This window comes from Cervus canadensis, chromosome 8 (assembly GCF_019320065.1).
Source record: "Cervus canadensis isolate Bull #8, Minnesota chromosome 8, ASM1932006v1, whole genome shotgun sequence".
Classification (NCBI taxonomy): domain Eukaryota; kingdom Metazoa; phylum Chordata; class Mammalia; order Artiodactyla; family Cervidae; genus Cervus; species Cervus canadensis.
Genome location: NC_057393.1, coordinates 48805865 through 48819141, shown reverse-complemented (window position 1 = coordinate 48819141; position 13277 = coordinate 48805865). Strand labels below are relative to the sequence as shown.

Genomic DNA, 13277 nt, shown 5'->3' with positions numbered 1-13277 from the left:
AATCTAAGAAAACCTGAGTACTGAAATAATGATAGTACTACTATTTAAATAAACAGCAGTAACAAGTGACTGAATAAAACAGAAATCCATGTTCATATTGACATAAAGAAATTAATATATAAATGAATATGTAATAATGAATACATAATGTATATATTATATAAGAATATATAAATACATATATTCTCTATATACAAGAGCAAGAGGGGAAAAAAAAAATCTACCTTACAGTAGAAGGCCAACTAATAACAACTATGGAAGGAACAATACAATTAAAAGAAAAAAACACTCAACAACAATCAGAGTAAAGATTGATTCATGAAAAACTCAATGCTAAAGCTAGTGGGTAGGGTTTCCCTGGCGGCTCAGTGGTAAAGAATCCGCCCGCCAATTCAGGAGACACTTGTTTGATCCCTGACCCAGGAAGATACCACATGCTGTAGAGCAACTAAGCCATGAGCCACAACTACTGAGCCTGTGCTCTGAGCCCAGGAGCCTCAACTACTGAGCCCACATGCTGCAACTATTGAAGCCCATGCACCCTAGAGTCCATGCTCAGCAGTAAGAGAAACCACCGCAATGACTATGCACTGCAATGACGAGCATCCCTGCTTACCCCAACTAGAGAAGAGTCCACACAGAAACGACCCAGCACAACCAAAAATAAATTAAATTAAAAAAAAAAAATACTAGTGGGTAAAAGCTTGATAAGGAGTTGAAGAACCTGACGGACTTCAGGGGATAGTGAACATATATATAGTTTTGATACAGACTGATGTTGTGTGCTACCTGGTATGATGCAGTTAAAACAGAGCGTCTCTTCTGAGGTATTTCCACCAAATACACATAACCTAAATCTAACCACAAGAAAACAAAAGATAAGCACAAATTGAGGGACACGCAACAAATAACTGATTTTAACTCTTCAAAAATGTCAAAGCCATGGGAAGACTAGGAAAAACACAGATATTCCAGACTGAAGAAGGATGGAGACTTGTGACAACTAAATACAACATGCGATTCAGGACTGGATCATGGGAGATTGGGGAGGGGTGGGATTTGTTCTGCTATAAAGGCCATTATTCAGACAATTGGGAAAACTGAACAGGATATGTGGATTGCACTGAATTACTGTATCAGTGTTATTAACTACATGGTTTTGATGGGTATACTATAGCTATACGGTAAAGTACTCTCATTTCTATAAACTAAGGTATTGTATTGGCCAATGCAATACCTGATGCAGAAAAAAAATTGAAGGCAGGAGGAGAAGGGGACGACAGAGGATGAGATGGTTGGATGGCATCACTGACTCAATAGATATGAGTTTGAGCAAGCTCCGGGAGTTAGTGATGGACAGGGAAGCCTGGCATGCTGCAGTCCATGGGGTCGCAAACAGTCAGACACGACTGAGCGACTGAACGGAACTGAACCCAGTATTTGGGAGTAATCAGCATTAAGTCTGCAACTTATTCTCAAGCCATACATGACAGGCGGGCCCATTTAGAACCCCAGAGGACATTTAGTAGTGTCCAAGACAGTTCTGGTTGAAAACAGGGGCATGGGGGTAGGGGAGGAATGGGACCAGCCATCTGTTGGACAGAGGCCAGAAATGCTGCTAAATATTCTCCAACGTACAGGGCTACCCTCCATAACAAAGATTTACTCAATCCACAACAGCCAAGAAAGCCTGATAGGTAAGGAGGAAAATTTGCCACTGCAAGACGTGGGCCACCTTTCCACCACTCAGAAACGAGGTCATTAGTGCCTTTAATCAGATTAGAGAAAACCCAGATACTCTCATTGACCTATCAGTCATGCCAGTGAATACCAGGGGGTATTCCTCTTATAACAGAGAAATGGAGCAACTGCTGAGGACACCTCCTACACCCACTACCTAGTGACCCCTCCTTTCCTTTTTCTCTGGAGATCTGGGGGGTAACCTACATAAAAACTCCTTGAAGAACTGAGCTTGGCTTTTTTACATCAAAACATGAATCATAATTTCTTATATAGGAAACAAATCTATTCTTTCCACTCAATTTATAAATGCTTAAAACTTTGACCCCATTTATTTGCTCTATTCCTTTATGCTCATCGAAACTCAACAGGTTAGATTTCAGTTTTTTCTGTTTCTCAATGGTTCTCTCCTTTTAAACAATTCAAGTAGTTCTTTAGCTGTCTTGAACACAAATGGATGACCTACTTCTTATTAAGACCTAAGGATTTTATACTGCTTAGCTTCTTGTTGCTCTCTTGCTGACGTAGACTTCTAAATTCTTTAGATATTTCATAAGGATACATAACTTCCATGGGATCTAAAGCATTGTTATTACTTTTCATTAATGTACTATAACACTCAGGATCAAAGTCTCATTTTTGAAGCTTACTAACCCACCTAAACAGTAGTAATGTCTAAGTGAAAAAATTCTGACACAATTCCACTTAAAACGGGTTTGGGGCAAACCTTTCAATAGGAGGTTAAAAATGAAATTAAAAGTTTACTTAAAAAAAAAAAGTTTACTTAAGCCTCTTTGGGGATTAAATCAGCACTACTGTTTTAAGACAGGGTTTTACCTATATTACATCTTTCAAATGAGTTCAAACTCATAGCTCTTTTGGTTTCATAAACTAATAACGATTGTTTTAATTTTCTTCTGACATTATCCATCAACAGTAAATAGGTCTTCTGCCTACTTGGTTCCATGACCTGATTTACTTTAGGCCGGAGAGATACCTTCATAATTGGGTCAAGTACATGTACACTGCTGCCTCCTAAGTCATGCTAGTAGCAAAGAAATGAATCCAATATAAAGTTTAAAACTAAGATAAAGAAATGAAAGTAAGTACAAATGAACTCAAATACTGAATTAAAACATACAAAATAAAAATTACCTCAAAACTTTCGAACACTACAGCAGAAACACAACACTATAAAACAACTCCAGTAAAAATTAGTTAAAAAAAAAAAACCTTTTGAACACATTACTACCACTTCATCCTTCAAGAAATAGTTTAAAGACAAAAGGAACTAGAAAGAAATCATAAACTTCTTTCAGTGTATTTGCTGTTCATAGTAATACTGGTATTATAATTTAAAAAGTAATGTGTGCTACAGAACAAACCAAGAAAGCTAAGTACAAAATTCTGAAATGTTAAATCTGAAATGAGACTATCAGTATGAACTCAGTTTATTTTCAGTGTATTTCATAGCTCTATCCAATGAACGAGTCTAGAGGCAATGAATACACACAGCACTTAGTTCTGGGTTTCTAAGTACTAATCCCCACAGAAAGAACTGATCTTTAGATGAATGAATGATTCCATGACTGAAAGTAAACTATGGGTCATCATCTGTGCAGAAAACAGAAAAAGTGCTCAAAGATGATGGGGCTATATCAAAAGGATACAAGAAATAGCTTGAAATGGTTGTGTTGGCCAAATCTAATGGGGAATAGAATATTCACATGGCACCAAAGTAACACCCAGAAGTTTACTAACTAAATTATAAAAGGAAAAATACACTTTTATTTTTGAGGATCCAGTGATCACAACTGCATAGTTGTGTAGGTAGTCATCTATCCAGTAGTTCAGTAGGTAGTCAATATTAAGTAGAATAACCAGATGTTACACAGCTTCCAATGTGATACAACATACACAATATTACTTTTGAGGTATTCTTGCCAAAACATGTTTAACCTCAGTCTAATCAAACATACAGACTTAATTCCAGTGTTCTATGACACTATACCATTTTAATACAGTGGGGTAATGACTTCTATCATCAGGAAACAATCAGATAAATTCTGAATGTGAAAACACTCTACAAGACAGATATCCTGGGCTCTTTTAAAAAAAAAAATCACTGTCATGGGGAATTTTAAGAAGATGAAGAGACTGCTCAATATTAAAGAGACATAACAAGTAAATCAGTTCAGTTTGGGGGAAAAACATATGTTTCATTTTAGAGACAGTTGAGAAAAACTGAATATGGACTGAACATCAGGTTATATCAAAGAATTACTAATCATATAAACACAGGTAAGAAGACTGTCCTTTTTCTTGAGAAATGCATGTGATCTACAGCTTCACAACTTACTTTCAAATAGACAGGGTAAAATGTTATGTAATACACATATGCAAATGCACGCACTCACACACACACATGGAAGAGGGAACAGGAAGGTGACTGTGTGTAGTTACAACAACTGGAGGGGTCAACCTAGGTAGAGGAATATGGTATTCATCACACTGCTTCTTTCACATCTTGTGTAAATTTTAACTTTTCATAATAAAAAGTTGAGGGAGAGGGAAATAAGGTAGAATATTATAAATCAGAAGTTTTCAAACTGTGGTTCATGGACCTCTAGGGATCCAGGAAACTTTCAGAGTGTCTACAAAGAAAAATCCACTTTCAGAAAAATAATATGTTGTCTGCCCTTTTCACTGTCTTGATATCTGTAGGGATGGTGCAAAAGCAATGCTGGGTAAAGCTGTTGATGTCTTAGCATGAATCAACGTCTTAGCATGAATCAACGTCTTAGCATGAATCAACGTAGGGGCTCTGAACTGTATATAAGTAGTTATATTCTTCAATGGTACATACTCCACAGTTATAAAATAAAATGCCAGTTTCAAACTAACATACATTATAAAGCAACTACATCCCAAAGGAAAAAAAAAAAACAATCAAAATAAAATGCCACTGTCACGTAAGAAAAAAGCCCTTGATGAATTAGGTAAAATTACTGATTAAACTGTAACCCTTAAGTGCACTAATGATCTATGTGAGAAAAATCAGTGTACCTAAAACACTTCTGTTGCATACAAAGTGTGGTTGTATCATACAAAGTGTGGTTGTATCAAAGAAAAAACACTATTTACTGCTGAAGTTTCAAGCTGAACTAGCTACTTTTTTTCTGAACACCATTCTTTATTTGAAAGACTGACAAAACTGCTTACATAGACCTGGGTGTTAGGCAGACATTTTCTCAAAAATGAACAAAGTAGGCCTGTCACTGCCAGTTGTTTTCCCTGAAGTATTTTCTTCCAATGAAAAAAATTTCAACTTTTAAGCAAAAACTAAAATTTTGGAGAACTTTGATCTACTATTTTGAACTTGACAGCTTCAGTCTGGCAGTGATATTTTTGATACTGTATAATACAGTGTGTCATCATATGAAAGCTGGGATAAACCAGTGTAAACAGTATTTTCCAAAAAACCAGTGTATGATGTTATAAAGCACTCGTGTGTAAAAGATTCATTCAAAAGCAGGACAGACCAATAGATTTTAATGTAACAGTATGAAAAGTTCACTGGCATGGTTTTAGGTTCCAAACTCCAATTAATCTTTAAGTAACTCCTGCTTGTTGCATTTTGATGTAGTATCAAAGCAGAATGTCCATGATTACCTGAAAAGGCTACTTAAAATACTGCTAGGCTAGAATTTCTTCATACTTTTCAACTAAAACAATATAATAAAAAGTACTGAATGTAGAGGATATGAGAATCTAGCCGTCTCTTAAAAATTTTTTATGGACGTAAAGTTGATTTACAATGCTGTTATTTTCTGTTGTACAACAAAGTGACTCAGTTATACATATACATTCTTTTTCATATTCTTTTCCATTATCGTTTATCATGGGGTACTGAATATAGTCTCCTGTGCTAAAGAGTAGAACCTTGCTGTTTATCCATCCTAAATAGATTAGTGTGCATCTGCTAATCCCAAAGAACCAGAGATCAAACTGCTAACATCTGTCAGATCTTAGAAAAAGCAAGGGAATTCCAGAAAAACATCTACCTCTGCCTCACTGACTATGCTAAAGCCTTTGTGTGAATCACAACAAACTTGTGGAAAGTCCTTAAGAGAGATGGGAATACCACACCACCTACCTACCTGTCTCCTGAGAAGCCTGTATGCATGTCAAGAAGCAACAGTTACAACTGGACATGGAACAACAGACTGATTCCCAATTGAGAAAGGAGTACATCAAGGCTGTATATTGTCACCCTACTTATTTAACTTACAATACAGAGTACATCATGCAAAATGCCAGGCTGGTTGAGTCACAAACTGGCATCAAGATTTCTGGGAGCATTATCAACAACCTCAGATATACAGATGACACAACTCTAATCACAGAAAGCGAAGAGGAACTAAAAAGCCTCTTGACGAAGGTGAAATAGAGAGTGAAAAAGTTGGCTTAAAGCTCAACATTCAAAAAATGAAGATCATGGCATCCAGTCCCATCACTTCATGGCAAATAGATGGGGAAACAATGGAAACAGACTTTATTTTCTTGGGGTCCAAAATTATTGCAGATGGTGGCTGTAGCCATGAAATTAAAAGACACTTGCTCCTTGAAAGAAAAGCTGTGACAAACCTAGACAGCCTATTAAAAAGCAGAGACATTACTTTGCCAACAAATATCCGAATAATCCAAGCTATGTTTTTTCCAGTGTCAATGTACGGATGTGAGAGCTGGACCATAAAGAAGACTGAGTGGCAAAAATTGATGCTTCCGAATTTTAGTGCTAGAGAAGATTCTTTAGAGTCCCTTGGATAGCAAAGAGATCAAACCAGTCAATATTAATAGAAATCAACCCTGAATATTAATTGGAAGTACTGATGCTGAAGCTCCAATACTTCAGCCACCTGATGCAAACAGCCGACTCATTAGACTGAGGGCAGGAATGAGAAGGGGGTGAAGGAAAATAGATGGTTGAATGGCATCACTGATTCAATGGACATGAGTTGAGCAAACTTCAGGAGAGAGTGAACGACAGGGAATCCTGGCATGCTGCAGCATGGGGTCACAAAATGTCAGACACAACTTAGTGACTGAAGAACAACAATCCTGAAGAATCTAGCTGTCTTTTATTAAGTCAAACTTTATAGATTTGCAAAAAAATGTAAAACACTGCTACTCATCTATTTCATTTCTTGTTTTAAGAAAATAATTCTCACTAAAATGCTATATTAATAATGGATTATTATTTTAAGCAAATTTTAAGTATCTTTGATATACATTTTCATTTTCTATTTGGTAAATATAACATATATAATCAAAATCACTTTGGGATTCTCAGTAAAATTTTTAAGACTGTAAAGTAGTCCTGAGACCAAAACATGTGGTAACTTTCACACTAGAAATCAACACATGCCATACACAATTTTAGAAATCAAACTCTCACCTAAGAATTAAGGACCACAGTCCTTAATACCATAGCCCCTGGCTCCAGAACAAGTTAGCTCCATTGAAATTAGCATTAAGCACTTTTCCCCCCCCTGCTGGGAGGTGGGCACATGGGGGTACAAAAGTATATTTTAACACAATCACCCTAAAAAGATTCCTATCTGGCTCTTCAGAGGTAAAAGACTTAAAAATAAAATGAGGCCAGATATTATAGACACACTCATTTTTTAGTTGCTTAAAAGTAGTTCAATCTACAATAACAAAACTGCATAACATTATATAAGCTATTTAAGTAAAGGAATTTTTAAATACAAAGGTAAAGTCAAGCAAATTATTCTCAATACCTATGCAGGACCATATTTAAAAGACTTATAAAATGCATAAGAATGAACTTACCCTTAACACTATATACAAAAATTAACTCAAAATGAAATCAATGACCTAAATGTAAAACTTAAAACTATAAAACACAGAAGAAAACATACGTGAAAAGGTACATGACATCTAATTTCACAATGATTTTAAACATGACACCGAAAGTGCAGGTAACAAAAGAAAAAAAGATGAATTGGATTTCACTGATATTAAAGCACACTATCAAGAAAGTAAAGAGACAATTCACAGTATAGGAACATTTATGTGCGAATTATGTATCTAATGAGGCGTTAATATATAAAGAGCTCCTATAACTCAACAAAAAAACCAAACTACTTAATTAAAAATTGGGCACTAAATAGACATTTCTCTAAAAAGGTGTACAAATGTCCAGTAAGTACATGAAAAGATGCTCAACATCATTAGTAAAATATAAATCAAACCACAATGAGATACTATTTCCCACACATTAGGATAGCTATTATCAGAAAACTCAGACAATAGCATGTTGGTAAGGATGTGGAAAAATTGGAAACTTATGCACTACTAGGAATATAAAAATGGTACAGTCAAGGTGGAAAAGTCTGGCAGTAAAACATAGACCTGGGCTTCCCTTGTGGCTCAGTGGTAAAGAATCTGCCTGCCAGTGCCAGGAGGCACAAATTCAATACCTGGTCTATGAAGATCCTACATGCTGTGGGACAACTACTTGTGGTCCAAGTGCCACAACAACTAAGCCCACATGACACAACTACTGAAGCCTGAACGTTCTAGACCATGTGCTCCACAAGAAAAGCTGCTTCAATGAGAAATGTGTACACTGCAACTAGGCAGTAGCCCCTGCTTGCCACAACTAAAGTTCACACCGCAATACAGGACCCAGCACAACCCGATAAATAAATATTAAAAAAAAAAAAAGACACAGACCTACCATATGTCCTAAAAATTCCATTCCTAAATATCCAAATCAATTGAAAGCAGGGACTCCAAACAGCCAAAAAGTGAGAACCACCCAAGTGTCCATCTACAGATGAGTAAATAAACAAAATGTGGTATACACATATACTGTAATATTATTCAGCCATAAGAAACAAACAACATCCTGATACATGATATATCCCTACAACAGGGATGGAACACCTTGATGACAAATGCTTAGTGAAATAAGCCAGACACAAATAGACAAACATTGTGTGACTCCACTTACATGAGCTACCTAGAAGAGGGGAACTTACAGAGACAGAAAGAAAAATAGTATTTTCCAGGGGTTGGGCAGGTCAAGGTGGAGTTATCATTTAATGGAGCTATTTGTTAATGGTTAATGTCACTGAATTGTATACTTGCATATAATAAAGAGTATGTTATGTGTGTTTTATCACACTTAAAAACATGGTTACAATGCTTTTACAAAATGACTTCCATATAGCCTTTGAAAGACAAAATTATATTGCCATGATGTTTGTTGGTAATTTTTAAATTAGAAAATTAAGAGTTAAGCCTCCAACAACAAATAATACAAATCACTGATAGGGCTTTACTTACCCGTTTGGGGCCACTAAAAATCTTTCTGGTATTTTCCTTTGATTTATCTCCTTGTTTATTTGGAGGCTTCTTCACACTTTCAGGCACACCAGGCAAGTCCTCTGTAAAATCCAAGTTTTCTGAAATGGTAATCAAAACTAGCTAGCTTTGTATTATTTCAAATCATCTACCAGACAACTTATGAACATTATGAGGAGAAAGAAGCATACTGTGGGGAAGCAAAGATAAAAACAACACATAGCTGACAAAATACTCCAATGATGATATTCTCACTCTCCCATACTCACTCCCTACTCTAGAAGAAAATCAGAAACTTAGTTGCAGTGTATGTGCTCCAATTTTATCAGCAAAATCAATTCTTTTCCAGAATAATTTGTTCTTCAACGTTCATATAACTGCTCATTTCCTATCAACATTAAAACCGGCAGTCTAGTTTAAAATACACACATGCACACACCAACAAGTGGTATGTACCTGTAACATTTTTCTAGAATTAAAGTACACTGAATCATGTTGGCCTTCAAGGAATGCCTAACATCTACAGAAGCCACATTAAAAAAAAAAAAAGGATATAGCTATCCTTGGCAAAAGATACAGAACGACCTAGTACAATGTAGTTCAATGGTCTGTGGCATTCTCACGAAAACCAACCAAAGGATTAGATTCCAAATGGTTGTATTTTTTCCCTACCCTAAACAAAAAAAAAGAGGGGGAAAAAAGATGGGACACTTTTCTCTATCCTAACTCTTAAAACTGTTTGCTGTTTCAAACACTGTATGAAGACTTAGATTCCAACTTTGAATATATCAATCAAATGGTCTCTAATTTTTAAACGTTATTTGGTATCAACCTGACGTTTCTGAAAGGGAGTCTAATGATTTAGGATAACTTGCCATCAAGGTTAACACAGAAGCTAACAGGTCAGGAGTACAGGTTTCAGTATGCAGTTACTAATCATCCTCCTGAGAAAGCAAATGTAAAAGCTGTCTGCCCAGTCATAGCTCACGTGACTAGCAAAAATGCAGCAGACTTCATTTCTTCAGAAGCGATTCAAGACAACATGGGATGAATTCTGAAAATAGTCTTATTTTTTCCAGTGGGGAGTAAGGCAGGCTGCTAGGGGGTACTCCTGTTTAATTCTAGTTTTGAAAAGAAGAATGATTTTAATCTAGCAAAATTATTTTTAGGTCAACCGAAGCAAAATGGTAAGCAGTCTCAAGTATGACATACTCTATGAGAGAATCTATACATAGAAACACTATGATAGCGCTAACTCACCATGATTCTTGTTCCATGACCCTAAAAGGGCAAAAGCTTTAACAAGTAAACCAACATAAGAAAAATAAATAAATATAAGCCCCTGTATCGCAAAGGCTTTCACATACTCTTTCTTCCTCACTCAACAGTCAATTCACATCATAATGTTCTTGACAAGTAGTGACTTACTCATAGCGAGGCTAACCTATTTCTTTTGTCTTTCAGTGGAGACTATCAACTCCTCAAGTCATTACGAGTCCTACTATCCTAAGGGACAAATTAATTTCACTGATAAGAATGTAAAAACATTTAGCTAGCATCTTTCAATTTTATTAAGTCAACTTACGAGGGTGATCCTTATTTTATAAATTTAAGGTATTTCCCTCATTTCAACCATCTAATATCAATACAATTCTATATAACCAAAGTCTATCCTTCTCTCTCCATTGGGTTTAGTTTTTCAAAGCTAAAACATCAAGATGTTTGATATCTCTGTGTACACACAAATATACACAATTTTAAAATTCTCAAGTGCTAATGGCAGAATTAAAACACAAATATGAAGACTCCTCAATTTACAAATTGGTTCCTTACAAGGTGGGACTTTATTTACATTTAAAATGCTGTATCTTTCGATAAGGTAATCTTTGGCACTGAATAGGTATTTCTGTTAAAATTAAATGTAGTAACAAGTTACAAGCTATCCAGGAGAAAACTAAGTAGCTATTATTTAAGCCTGAAAAATACATTTACTTTTAATTTTTTAGTCTTACCTGCATTATTACTACTAGACTGACTGTCCTGGGAATTATCATTGCTTTCTGGAGGAGGCTGCAAGGAGGGTGATGGAGCTGTTTTAGTTCTTTTTTTGCTTGTCTTTCTTTCCACTTGACAGTCATCATCTTCATCATCTTCACTTTCACTGAGATCATCAAAGCCAAAATACTTAATTTTGTAGTTAGAACTCCCAGAACCTCCCTCATCACCTCCTGTCTCATCATGATCTTCAAAACCAAAAAATTCAAGTTTAACATCCTTTTTAGATTTAGTATTACTAGGTCGAAATCTAGTAGTGGTCTTAGATGTTGCAATATCTGCTTTTTTTCTTAGCCGGCCAGCTTCTCCCAAATCTGCAGGAGTTGAAGCAGTGAACTCATCCATGCTGCGTTCCATAGTATCCTGTATGGTAACATTACAAACTGACAAGCAAGATGGATGTAAAACAGTATAATCTCTAGTCCGTCCAACCGTCCCTCTAAAACTGGTCCCACAACTTACACTGCCTTTCTTTGCCTGATTCAGGCCATCTTTACTTGATTCACTGTTTGCTTTGGCTAAGGCCTGACTGGTGCCGTCCATTAGCTTATCAAAATTTGATGCTCCTTGTGAGGATTTTGCTTTATTGGCCCTACAGTACGTCCTACAGTTGCTTGGCCTAAGAACACTTTGCATCATGTCTTCCTCAATGGCTTCATTTAGATTTTCCAACCGATTTTTAAAATCCTCATCCTTCATCTCCAAAAGAGGATCACTATCCAGATTTAAAATACAATCTTCGGATCTGCTATCTTCAAAATCATTATCCCATTCATATAAACCAGTTCTTACAGATCCCTTGATTGACGATGTTTCTGATGGCGATTCTGACCTTTTTCCAACTTGGGAATTCCAAGTATCATTTTCCTTGATTTCATCAGCTTTGTATCCAGAAGCCACTGTAGTTTCTGCATTGTGTTTCTTAGTACTGTCTTCAGCATTTTTGTAAATATGATGACTATTCTTTTCATGTTCTTCACTAAAGTTCTCCACTTTATCTATAAAAATGAAAAATAGGTCAAAGGATAAAAATATGAGTGGTATCAATGTAAAAGTTAATAAAAGGGACATCTGGTTAATTAATAGAAGTCATTTAATTCTGAAATAATTGCAGTAATTTTAAATTGTGGAAAAAATAAATGTTTATGTATCTGACAATTTATCCTTCTACCTTTTCAGTATATAGCTCTCATGTCTTCTAGTGACCTCTCCCTAGGCATCCAAGTCCCTTAAAATTGTTACCCTCAACTTAAGAGATTTCAGCAGTGTTAAATAACAGAATCAATTCAGAATGACATACACATAGTCAAACCTTCTCAGAGGTACAATGGATTTTTCAAATAAAAATGCATAAACTAAAAATTATTTAGTAGAACCTAAACAGTGTAACACAATTAATAAAGACATTCTGGCAGTGCCTATTTCTCTGGAGTAGAGTTGACCATATGGCCTGTCAGGTCTGTCTAGAAACCTGTTCCAGATTCAGGTTTCTGTAGTCAACTATGCTTTTCATTCCTTCTTTTAATCGTAAAAGCCATATAATTTCAACGCTTTTTTTTTAAACAATGCCTCTGATGCCTAAGTTTCATGGCTACAGTGGTTATTTATCCATATCCTGTTGCAGGCTCAGTCACTTCAGTCGTATCCGACTCGTACCCTGTGGACTGTAGCCTGTCAGGCTCCTCTGTCCATGGGATTCTTCAGGCAAGAATACTGCAGTGGACTGCCATGCAATCTTTCAGGGGAATCATCCCGACCCAGAGATCGAACCCAGGGCCTCCTGTGTCTTCTGCACTACAGGCAGATTCTTTACCACTGAGCCACCAGGGAAGCCCTTATTTATCCATATCAGCCAGTGGTAAATCATGAATTGCCTATTTATTTTATAGCTGGGGAATCCATTTCTGTTGTCTTTAATTTTGACATTAGAAATATTTTTTTAATCTTTCTAAATAAGAGATGGAAATGTAATTCAAACTGGTATTACAATTAATTCTCCAAGCACTTGTTGGCAGAAAAACCCAGGTTCAATATTTATGATAAATTAATGATGTTACAAAACAAAAAAACCTACATTTATAAAAGTC

At 35.9% G+C, this 13277-nt stretch overlaps 1 protein-coding gene across 3 annotated transcripts in view; it reads right to left on the bottom strand.

Moving 5' to 3' along the window:
• Positions 1–13277, bottom strand: part of WAPL (WAPL cohesin release factor) — a 72971-nt gene that overhangs the window by 36322 nt on the left and 23372 nt on the right. For 2 of the 3 annotated variants that reach the window (XM_043476196.1, XM_043476197.1), the window contains exons 3-4: positions 11148–12188; positions 9118–9236 (exon numbers count right to left, since the gene is read on the bottom strand). In XM_043476196.1, coding sequence (XP_043332131.1) covers positions 9118–9236; positions 11148–12188 — 1160 coding nt within the window. The remainder of the gene's footprint in view (positions 1–9117; positions 9237–11147; positions 12189–13277) is intronic. The other variant, XM_043476198.1, reaches the window with a different exon arrangement.